The sequence below is a fragment of the Typopeltis vanoorti genome, chromosome 17 (assembly GCF_054136105.1).
Source record: "Typopeltis vanoorti isolate ZY-2024b chromosome 17, IOZ_Tvanoo_1.0, whole genome shotgun sequence".
NCBI lineage: Eukaryota > Metazoa > Arthropoda > Arachnida > Uropygi > Thelyphonidae > Typopeltis > Typopeltis vanoorti.
This window is the reverse complement of record NC_143565.1, coordinates 44145269-44157717: the sequence shown is the minus strand read 5'-3', so window position 1 is coordinate 44157717 and position 12449 is coordinate 44145269. Positions and strand designations below refer to the sequence as shown.

Here is a 12449-nt window from a genome sequence, read left to right as displayed (position 1 = left end):
TCAGCACTAGCAGATTCCCCAGTTATTTTTACGTTATGCAGTCCAGTTCGATTTTTAAAACAGTCAAACCATCCTAAACTCGCAGTAAAGCTTTCACATTCCTCTTGAAATGTGGTCTCTTTCAGTGATGTAAAAATACAGAGAGCTTTTGCCTGAATATTCCCTGCACTAAGAGGTATCTCTTTTGGTTATAATCCTCAATCCAGAGTGATAGAAGATGCTCCATCTCGATCAGTAAATGGCTTCTATTTCAGGTAATCTGCATGCTTAAAGAAGCAGTAGCTACTTTTCCTTGTTCTTTGTATTCTTTGTTCTTATTTAATATAGTCCAAACTGTAGACTCTCTATATTCCAGGTCTCGCACAATCATTGTATTACTAGTGCTACTTTCATATCTCTTAATGACTTCCAGCTTTTCTGCTCGCTGCAGATTGGCAACAAAAAATTTCGCATAATGTAAAAAAATTGCGAGCGGAAAGTGGTATCATTTCACTCAATTACTCGAACTGATTATCGCGCATATTGAATTCACGTTAAGCAGGGTTTTCCTGTTATAGACAATTCAGCTGATCCCTGAGGTAGTCCAACACCAAGACAACTCATTGCAAAGGCGGAAAAGCTGCACACACCTTGCAGCCTTCTGAGTAGTTCTCAGTTATCAGATTGACTGTCATGGTATCGCAGTGCTTGTGTTCAAGTAACCCTTATTTTACTTAATAATAGCCCCAAAGCAGAAGAGTAGCGATGCTCACAATTCGGATATGCCAGAGAGAAGCCGTAAACTGCTCTCTTTTAAGTGAAAAAGGTGAAACTTTTCAACTTCATAAAATAATAAATAAATAATAATAAAAAAATTATTCTGAGGTTGCTAAGATTCCATTCACATTCAGATAAGTTTTATTAGTATTTTGTTATAATCATTTTATTTTATTGTTAGTTATTGTTGTTAATCTCTTAATGTGCCTAATTTATAAATTAACCTTTACCATAGGTCTGTATGTATAGAAAAAAACATAGTATATATAGGATTTGGTACTATCCATTGTTTCAGGTATCCATAGGGTATCTTGGAATGTACCCCCTGCAGATAAGGGGTGGGGGACTACTGTACATCATGCATTCATCACACTATCACATAGTATGCTTCACCATAATCACAATAGGTTATACAAAAAAAAAAAGTAATATTTATAATATACACACCACTATGGAATTCTTGTTATTACATGTAACTCTTCTTGTTTATGTTACAGTAGTCTAAATAGGAATTTACTATTATCAGTTTTCAAATTGTCATGACACATAACTCATAATATTTCTGTTTTTTTAGGCAGTTAAAACAGCCAGAAATTACCGTCTTTCTGTTGCTATTTTTGCTCCAGGCTGGGTTTATGAGAACCTAGGCAAAGATTCATTCACAGAGAATCAGTATAAGTAAGTATGTAACAACTGATAGCACAGTTTCTTCTTGTTAAAAGAATACCTGTCAAGGAATATATTTAATGTATACAATTAAAGCTGTATAGTTAGTTCAGGTAGGTGTGTGTGTGTGTGTGTGAGAGAGAGAGAGAGAATCCTACCCAAGAACAGTTGTAAACTTATTGCACATTAGCATTGTGGGTAGGCTAAAGATTAGATACTGTGGAAACGCTGCTCTAGAGAAATCCAAATGCAGAGCATTTAGAAGCCACTTCAGTTCTCCAACTTAAAGGTGGTGGCCTTACCAAGTGTTGAGATGTACAATAGTATTTTTTCCTCATTCTTTGATCATAATTGGTTTCATAATAAAAGAATATTAATCTTGTTTCGAATGTGTTAAAAGTAATGACTATTTTCAACGAGAGGCTTTAATTTAATTTAAATGTAGTAATGGTTTCAATAGACACAGTAAAAATTTGATAGCCTGGTAGTATTGATTGTCCGCGCGGTTAGCCTAGTGGCTTTGCGCTTCGCAACCATATGCCTGGGGAAGGAGTATCCTAGGTTCGATTCTCGTCGGAGACGTGAAGAGCTGAAGGATCTTCCTCAGCCATAGCCAAGTTAGCCGGTCTTGGGCGCAGGCAGTAGGGTTTTTTCCGCTAGTTTATCTGGTGTTTTTCATCCCGCAAGCAGGCAAACCGGCCCCGTGAACACACAGGGATACAGCCAAGAATACCTTCAGGCATAGGAGTGACCATTCTATCCTCGTATTTCGGTTACGAAATCCAAGCATGCTTGGAAGGTTGTGGGCCTTAAAGGCCTGTTAAAGCCATTGGGATAGATAGGTAGTATTGATTATTGCCTGAATTTGTCAGGAAGTGATATAAATTTTATTCAAACCTTTACCACAAAAGTATAATTTTATACATTGTATAATAATAAATTTGAGAGCATCTGATCATTCTTAGTGTATACATTTATGTTTAACTTTATATAACTGATTGATTTGCAAAACAAATACAATTAAACTAAACCTCATTTGAAGCATTTTGCTGGAGACAGATAAGCACTACATTAGTATCAGGGGTGCTTAAGGGTCAAAGCTGTATAACTGAGAGGAGACCTCCACATAGCCTTTAAAGGAATGCGGAGAACCGACCAGGGCTTCTGACCTAATGTCCAATCCTCACCTTCTCATGGTGCACCCTGTTGGGTATCTACTTTGATACTGAACGAATGAGGATGGGCTGGCAATTTGGGATTTAGCCGACCAAATTGTATTCTTATTGGTTAAACCAAAATAAAAAAAATGATGGTACAACATGACAAAATTTCATGCCGGCTGGGGCATCGCCCGGTTAAACAAGGCCCCCGTTGTTTTCGCCAGGAAACCAGGGCGAACAGCGAAAAGTCAGCTACTGGAATAAATCTGAAAACAAACCCCAACTCAACATCACCAGAGTTAAACATCGGTACTATCAACGTAAGAAGCCTGAATGGCAAAGAAATGGAGCTAGCTGAGGAATTAGATAAGTATCAGATCGATATAATAGGGGTGACTGAAACAAAAAAGACCAAAACTGGTGAGATCTTTCTGAGCAATAAATACAAAATGTTGTATTCAGGCAATGACAATCAAGGAAAAGAAGGAGTAGCCATAGTATTCAACACAAAATACGAGGCCAATCTTCTTGAATGGCACTCAGTCTCAAGTAGAGTAATGTGGGCAAATATGAGAATGGGGAACTGTACAATGAGACTTATTTGTGCCTATGGTCCCACAGAAGGTTCTACTAAGGTAGAAGTGGAGGAATTTTTTGAGGCTTTAGAAAAAGCAACTGACACAATGAAAAATGAAAAGTTGGTCCTTGTTGGGGATCGAAATAGCAGAGTAGGAAATGATTGTGAGACATACAAAAATATTTTGGGAAAATTTGGAGAAAAGAGCAAAGCTAATAATAATGGCAAATATCTGTTGGATTTCTGCTCAGGACATGGACTGGTTATTACTAACACCATGTTCCAACATAAAAATGTGCACAAATTCACATGGAGAGAAGAGGCTAGGAATAAGAAAAGTCTCATTGACTATGTTATTATTGATAGTGATGTTTTCTTCCTGGTGCAGGACACCAGAGTGTACAGAGGATTTGAAATTGGAAGTGATCACTATTTAGTCTTGGCAGGATAAAATTGAATTTCATATTGAAAAGAATAACATGTAAGAAAGTTTTAAAGCAAATAAAAGTTGAGCAGCTCTCAGATGCGAACTGTAGACTAAAATACAGAAAGATTATTGAAAATAAAATAAAAGAGTTTGAGAACAGGAATCAAACCTTGGAGATTCAGTGGCAAACTCTGAAGGAAACATTGATTGATTCTGCCAGAGAGGCATGTGGTGAGGTTGTGTGCAAGGATAAAAAAATCAGAACTCCCTGGTGGACATAGGAAGTTAAAGAGGCAGTGAAGGAAAAGAAGAAAGCTTATCAAAAGTTCCTGGCAAATAAGTCAGCTTTTACATTTACAGAATACAGAGACAAATGTAAGAAAGCTAAACAGTGTGTAAAACTAGCTAAACAAAAGTCATGGGAGGACTTTGGCAAGAATATAGAAAATAAATATCAAGAAGGTGGCAAAATATTCTGGAGGTTGTTGAAGAAGCTTAAGAATGGAGGAAAGAGTGCTGTAAAAGGAGTTAGAGATGATAAAGGTGACATGAAAACAGGAGAAAAAAAGATATCCTTGAAGTATGGAGTAATTACTTTGAAAAACTGCTAAATGAAACAAGCAGTGATGACAGCATAGTGATAAAAAACACTGACCAGGCATGCAGTCAGGAATACATATCCATACCTGAAGTAGAAAAAGCCATCAATGGCTTGAAATGTGGAAAGGCAGCAGGAGTAGATGATATTCGACCAGAAATGCTGAAGTATGGTGGTATAAAAGTCTTACAGCGGCTGCACTGCATAGTTCAGAAAGCCTGGACAGAGGGACAAATTCCCGATGATTGGAGTAGAGCTCTCATAGTACCCATATATAAAAAGGGAAATAAAACTGAATGTGAGAATTACAGAGGTATTTCCCTACTGAGTGTTCCTGGCAAGATCTATGCAAGTATACTTGAGAAACGGTTGAGAAGAATTGTGGAAGAAAAGCTTGGTGAAGAACAATCTGGATTCAGGCCAAATAGAGGCTGTCAGGATCAGATCTTCACTTTACGACAAATAGTCGAGAAAGCATGGGAATATAACAAAGATCTGTATTTAAGTTTTGTCGATTTGGAAAAGGCATATGACAAGGTGCCAAGAGAGAAGCTATTCAGTACGCTGCAGTTATATGGTGTCAATGTGGCATTGTATCAAGCAATACTTAGTCTTTATTTCAGTTGTAAGTCAGCAGTTAGAATTGAAGGAAGTACAGGAAGATGGTTTAATGTTAAATCTGGTGTGAGACAAGGATGTACATTATCCCCTCTGTTATTCATTATCTATATGGATCACGTTATGAAGGAAAGTGGTATTAAACCTGATATCAAAATTGGAGATTTTAATGTCAGCTCTTTGCTTTATGCAGATGATGTTATACTTCTAAATAAATCCGCTACAAGTCTGAAAGATTCTCTGTCTAAATTGAATAGCTGTTGTAATAGATATGGTATGAAGGTCAGCAATAAAAAGACAAAGACAATGAAAATACGCAGAATCATTGAAAATGTCAACTGTGTTGTGAATGGAGAACATGTGGAACAAGTAAAACATTTCAGCTACTTAGGCACAATTTTTACTGAAGATGGTAAATTAAATATAGAAATAGACAACAGAATCAGCAAAGCTGGTATGGTGGGAAGTCAATTGAATAAATTCATATGTAATAAGAGAGAAATTAGTCGGAACACAAAATTAGCTGTATATAAGACAGTGTTCAAACCAGTTTTAACTTATGGATCTGAGAGCTGGGTCAGAAGCAAAACACTTCACCAAAGACTAGAGACTGCAGATATGAGAGTCCTGAGAAAGATTAGAGGCGTGAACAGATGGCATCAATGGCAATATCATATTTAAAATGAGGATATTAGGAAAGAACTTGACATTGTCAGCATCCAGGAATGCATTAGCAGAGCTAATCTCAGGTGGTATGGTCACTTAAATAGAATGGGAGAGGAAAGATTAGCAAAACAAGTGTTCTCTGCTAGGTTGGCAGGAAAACGACTCAGAGGAAGACCAAGATATAGGTGGATTGATACGGTACAACGTGCCTTAGACGATAGAAATATAAGATCTGATAATGTTGGAGTCTTGACAAGTAACAGACTGATTTGGAGGAAAATTGTAGATAGGAAGTTACTAATGATGTAATTTTTTCATGTAGTACTGTTATATCCTGTACACCCCTTGAGGGTACATGGCAGGAATTTGATGATGATGATGATAGTATCATTGTTTTCATAGAATCTGATTTATTATGAGAGGCCACTGTCAATGAAAAGAATTTCAGCCCAGGAAAGCAGTGCTGGCAGCTACAATTCTCATTATTTAATTGTGAACTGATTGAGCATTTGCAGTAAAATTAAAATCAGGATAGGTCTTCATAATATATTAGTGGTGCAGAAAATGATTACAGAGTAGAATGCAACATGCATCTGATTATGAAGTTAGTAGACAGATTATGACTAGTTTAATTAATAATTCATCACTGACTGGATTATCATAAGTACCAGAGTAAACTTCTCTACTTACTCATATACATATTAGAAATTGTAACTTTAAATCAGAATTTCTGAACATAAGGTTTATCAGTAGTTATAAAATACTAAATTAATTAGCAAATTAAAAAGGAACTTTTAGTTCCATTCACTTTGCTAAACTAATTCATTTAAATAATAAAATAAATCTGCTAACTCATTTTATTCCCCTAAAGGGAGTAGGTGAGGCCATTTTAGTAACTTTTGGAAACTGAGGGGGCAGTTCAATCTAATTTAATGCAATGTAGAAATTCATCATCATCATCATCAAATTCTTGCCATGTACCCTCAAGGGGTGTACAGGATATGATAGTACTACATGAAAATAATTACATCATTACTAACTTCCTATCTACAACTTTCCTCCAAATCAGTCTGTTACTTGTCAAGACTCCAACATTACCAGATCTTATATTTCTATCGTCTAAGGCACTTTGTATCATATCAATTCACCTATATCTTGGTCTTCCTCTGGGTCATTTTCCTGGCAACCTGGCAGAGAACAATTGTTTTGCTAATCTTTTCTCTCCCATTCTATTTAAGTGACCATACCACCTCAGATTAGCTCTGCTAACGCATTCCTGGATGCTGACAATGTCAAGTTCTTTCCTAATATCCTCGTTTTTATTATGATATTGCCATTGATGCCATCTGTTCACGCCTCTAATCTTTCTCAGGACTCTCATATCTGCGGTCTCTAGTCTTTGGTCAAGTGTTTTACTTCTGACCCAGCTCTCAGATCAATAAGTTAAAACTGGTTTGAACACTGTCTTGTATACAGCTAATTTATGACTAATTTCTCTCTTATTCGATATGAATTTATTCAATTGACTTCCTACCATAGCAGCTTTGTTGATTCTGTTGTCTATTTCCATATTCAATTTACTATCTTCACTAAAAATCGTGCCTAAGTAGCTGAAATGTTTTACTTGTTCCACAGGTTCTCCATTAACAACACAGTTGACATTTTCAATGATTCTGCCTATTTTCATTGTCTTTGTCTTTTATTCATACCATATCTATTACAACAGTTATTCAATTTAGTCACAGAATCTTGCAGACTTGTAGCAGATTTATTTAGAAGTATAACATCGTCCTCATAAAGCAAAGAGCTGACATTAACATCTCCAATTCTGATATCATGTTTAATACCACTTTCCTTCATAACGTGATCCATATAGATAATGAATAACAGAGGGGATAATGTACATCCTTGTCTCACACCAGATTTAACATTAAACCATCTTCCTGTACTTCCTTGAATTCTAACTGCTGACTTACAACTGAAATAAAGACTAAGTATTGCTTGATATAATGCCCCATTGACACCATATAACTGTAGCGTATTGAATAGCTTCTCTCTCTTAGCACCTCGTCATATGCCTTTTCCAAATCGACAAAACTTAAATACAGATCTTTGTCATATTCCCATGATTCCTCCACTATTTGTCGTAAAGTGAGGATCTGGTCCTGACAGCCTCTGTTTGACCTGAATCCAGCTTGTTCTTCACCAAGCTTTTCTTCCACAATTCTTCTCAACCTTTTCTCAAGTATACTTGCATATATCTTACCAGGAACACTCAGTAGGGAAATACCTCTGTAATTCTCACATTCAGTTTTATTTCCCTTTTTATATATGGGTACTATGAGAGCTCTACTACAATCGTCTGGAATTCGTCCCTCTGTCCAGGCATTCTGAACTATGCAGTGCAGTCACTGTAAGACTTTTATACTACCATACTTCAGCATTTCTGGTGGAATATCATCTACTCCTGCTGCCTTTCCACATTTCAAGCCTTTGATGGCTTTTTCTACTTCAAGTATGGATATGTATTCCTGACTGCATGCCTGGTCAGTGTTTTTTTATCACTGTGCTGTCATCACTGCTTGTTTCATTTAGCAAATTTTCAAATAATCTCCATACTTCAAGGATATCTTTTTCTCCCATTTTCATGTCACCTTTATCATCTCTAACTCCTTTTCCAGCACTCTTTCCTCCATTCCTAAGCTTCTTCAACAACCTCCAGAATATTTTGCCACCTTCTTGATATTTATTTTCTATATTCTTGCCAAAGTCCTCCCATGACTTTTGTTTAGCTAGTTTTACACAGTGTTTAGCTTTCTTACATTTGTCTCTGTATTCTCTAAGGGAAAAAGCTGACTTATTTGCCAGGAACTTTTGTTAAGCTTTCTTCTTGTCCTTCACTGCCTCTTTAACTTCCTGTGTCCACCATGGAGTTCTAATTTTTCTATCCTTGCAGACAACTTCACCACATGCCTCTCTAGCTGGATCAAGCAGGGTTTTCTTCAAGGTCATTCTTTTCAATGTCATTCTTTTCAATATGAAATTCAATTTTATCCTGCTCAAGACTTAATAGTAATCACTTCCAATTTCAAATCCTCTGTACACTCTGGTGTCCTGCACCAGGGAGAAAACAAGGGGTGCTTAAGGGTCAAAGCTATATAACTGAGAGGAGACCTCCACATAGCCTTTAAAGGAATGCAGAGAACCAACCAGGGGGGGCTTCTGATCTAATGTCCAATCCTCACCTTCTCGTGGTGCACCCTGTTGGGTATCTACCTGGATACTGAACGAACGAGGATGGGCTGACAATTTGGGATTTACCTGACCAAATTGTATTCCTATTGGTTAAACCAAAATACAAATGTAGAAATTTAATTTTTTTAAATTTTATTTTTATTATTATTATTATTATGGGTATCTCCATGGAGTCAGTAGACTCATCACAGGAGACCCAAACTGTCAAAACAATATCTATCATATCTCTTCTTGAATTCATTTACAGACAAAGAACTCACAACTAATTCAGGCAATGCATTCCACTCTTTCTCCACCTTCCAGGCATAAAACCTCGTTCTCATACCCTTGTTAACCACACTTTTCCTTAATTTCCAGGGATGACTTCTTGTTCCTTCATCACTATCACACAGCTGAAACATTTCCCCTGCATCAATCTTATAAAAACCTTTTAGTAACTTAAATGTTTCTATCATATCCCCTCTTCTTCACCTATCAACCAACCTCTGCAATCCACAAGCTCTCAATCTATCAATGTAGGGCGCATTTTTTACATCACTCACCAACTTAGTCACTCTCCTCTGAACCCTCCTCCTTTTATTATATATAAAATGAGCATTCCTTTATAATTTTGTTATATACACACATATTGTGTTGGTGTATTTCATATATATTCATATCAAGAGACCAACTTTCTTGCAAAATTTAAGAACTTAGGACCTAATTAATCTTATTCAACAACTCTTATTTGACATGAAGGTACTAAAAAATTTTGAAATCTGTTTCTAGTAAACAGATTTCACAAACTACTGTTGACACAAAAATTGCACTTGATGAAATAAATTGATTTTTATGATGACTGTATTATAATTTAAGTTTGTCTAATGAGTTTCTCATCATTTACTTTATCAGGACAGTTGTTATGTATAGTTACTTAATTTTTGCATGAAATTTGCAAAATGTTCTGAACTGCAGCAGAATCCTGTTAATGGAGGAAAGAATATACCACAACAGAAATTTAAGATGATAAAGGTGATATAAAAAGTGAAGATATTCTAAGATATTTGGAGTTAATGGCTTTAAAAATATTATGGGATAACTAATGATAAATATAGAAAATATCAAAGAGGAATGCAGTCATTCTATATGACTGCATTCCTCTTTGATATTTTCTACCATATATTACAAATACAAATATGACGACTGGAGTATATCTACTTCCAGCTGCCATATTTGGCCAATAATGCTGAAATACACGATCAAATTTTTGATATATTCTCAAGGGGTATACAGGATACTGTGACAGTTCTACAATTTTCCTCCAGATTAGTCAGTTATCTCTCATATTAGCGAATGAGTGTTTTTGCTAATCTCCCATTCTGTTAAAGTGACCATATCACCTGAGATTAGCTCTACTCACACATTCCTGTGTGAATAGAGCTAATATTTTCTTGGAACTCTCATTATCTGTGAGTACTTAAGTCTTTAATTGACTATTTTATTTCCAATCCAGCTCTCAAATACATAAGTTAATATTCATTTGAATATTCTTTTGTATTCAGGTAGTTTAGTATTTTGGTTAATTTCTCTTATTCCATATAAATTTATTCAGATAGCTTTCACCACACTAGCTTTGCTTATTCTGTTGTTTATTTCCATACTCAATTTGCCATCTTCATTAAAAAGTGTGCCTAGATAGCTGAAATGTTTTACTCGTTCTGTAGATTCTTCTTTTAGTATACAGTGATGTTTTCTATGTTCCTGTTTTTGCTGATTTTCATGCCAAATTTGTTACAGTATTTTAGTAGTTAGTTAGTATTAGTTCAGAAATGTTGCAGCAGTGATGATGATAACATAACCAAGAATAACCTGACGTTGGAAATATTCTGATTAAAAGAAATTATTAGAAAATCAACCAGAGAATTGGAAAAAGTGGAAAAATGTTTAACAAAACTTAGACAGGATATGAAAAATGATCAGAACAAGAAGAGGCAGGAAAGCACTGAACTTGGTAATAATAATAATATATAATAATACCAAGGTAAGTCAATTAAAATCTAAGAAAGAAGTTATATTGTATAGCAATTCAATCATAAAATTTGCACTTGCCGATGGAATCACTACTTCTCGCTTTCAGAGATGAAAATTAAAGATATAACAAACAGAAAAGAAAAGTAAATGAGACAGTAGTTCTTGTTGTAACTATGATTTAAGTAGCAAAAAAATATAGTATGAGAGAGTATATGAGTATCTGCATCATTTTTATCAACTGTTGCTCTCCCCAGTTTTGCATCATCAGCAAAGAACTGAATATCTCCTCTTAAATCTTTCCCTATGTCATTGATATACAAATTAAATAGTGGCCTTAGTACTGAACCCTGATGTACTCCACTAGTCACCGTCATTCCACTAAACCATATACTACTCTCTGGTGTCTGTCTATCAGCCCCACCCCCTCTCATCCATATTACTAGCCATTCCCATTTGTTCCAGCTTTTGTAATAGTTTTCCATGTAGTATTCTGTCAAATGCCTTGGTAAAATTAAAAACTGAGCAATATCATGGTGTAGCCATTACCTTTATCTCATTCTGCTGTCACTTTATTATAAAATGTGAATAAGTTTAATAGAATAAAATAAAAGAATAAGACAGGACCTACCCTTTACAAAGCCATGCTGCCCATTATAGAGTATCACATTCCAATCCACTCACTGTTATATTTTACCTTTCACCAACTTTTCCAATACTTTAACAACCCTCCCAATATTAATTGGTCTGTAGTTTGCTCTGTCTTGGAGCCACCTTTATGCAATGGTACTATCTTACCCTCTTTTCGCTCCCTTTGAACCCTGCCAGAGCTGAGACTTTGATTGAACAACTTCGTCAGAGGCAATGCCAATTCTCTTGCACATTCACATAGTACACGGGCTGATATACCATCCAGTCCCACTGCTGTGCTCACATTCATATTTTTTAATATGCTGAACACCTCCTGTTCATGTACCTCGATGTTGATACGCATTTCTGTAACATCAGCAACTGTAAAATCATCACCTGGATTTATACACCTTTGCAAAATAATCACTTAGAAACTCAACTATTTCTTTAGGTTCAGTCACTTTCCTACCATGAGTATTGTTTAAAGTCATTCTACCATAGCCATTTTTCCTTTTACTTGCTACATAACAAAAAAATTCTTTTGGGTTTACTTTGACCTGTTTGGCTAATTCTTTCTCTCTCTCTCTCTCTCATAGTCATACCATACAAGACACCCTTCTTGCTTGCACTTTGTACTGCTCATGAGTATGCTGATCACTTTTTTCTTTAAATTGTGGAGGACACAATGTTTTCTTTTTTTGCAGCTCTTGCTTTATATCCCTACTCACCCACTTAATTACAACTTAGTTTATCCTCCTGACCTTGGGTGATACTGCTACTCTCAAACAGTCTCTGACTACTTGCCACTACTGACATTCTTTCCTTGTACCTTCTCAAGCCATGGCACTGTTCCATGATGACTCCTGAGTCTCTCACAATCACCAGCCTTATAGTTGAACATAAACCCCTTCTTGACAGAGAATTTCATGTTTGGCAACTTTCCAGAACAAGACCACATGGTCACTCTCCCTAATTGGAGGCAGAGTGTCTACCTTGGTCACAGATACATCTTCTGATGTCAGATCCAACACCCTCAAATGCCTTGTTCTCCTCAGTTATATGTTGTTTCATGTATTTATCCCTTAGCAA

At 36.0% G+C, this 12449-nt stretch overlaps 1 protein-coding gene across 1 annotated transcript in view; it reads left to right on the top strand.

Annotated features, from left to right (window-relative positions):
* Positions 1 to 12449, top strand: part of ENGase (cytosolic endo-beta-N-acetylglucosaminidase) — a 153345-nt gene that overhangs the window by 47340 nt on the left and 93556 nt on the right. The window contains exon 7 of the mRNA XM_090407650.1: positions 1331 to 1434. Coding sequence (XP_090263776.1) covers positions 1331 to 1434 — 104 coding nt within the window. The remainder of the gene's footprint in view (positions 1 to 1330; positions 1435 to 12449) is intronic.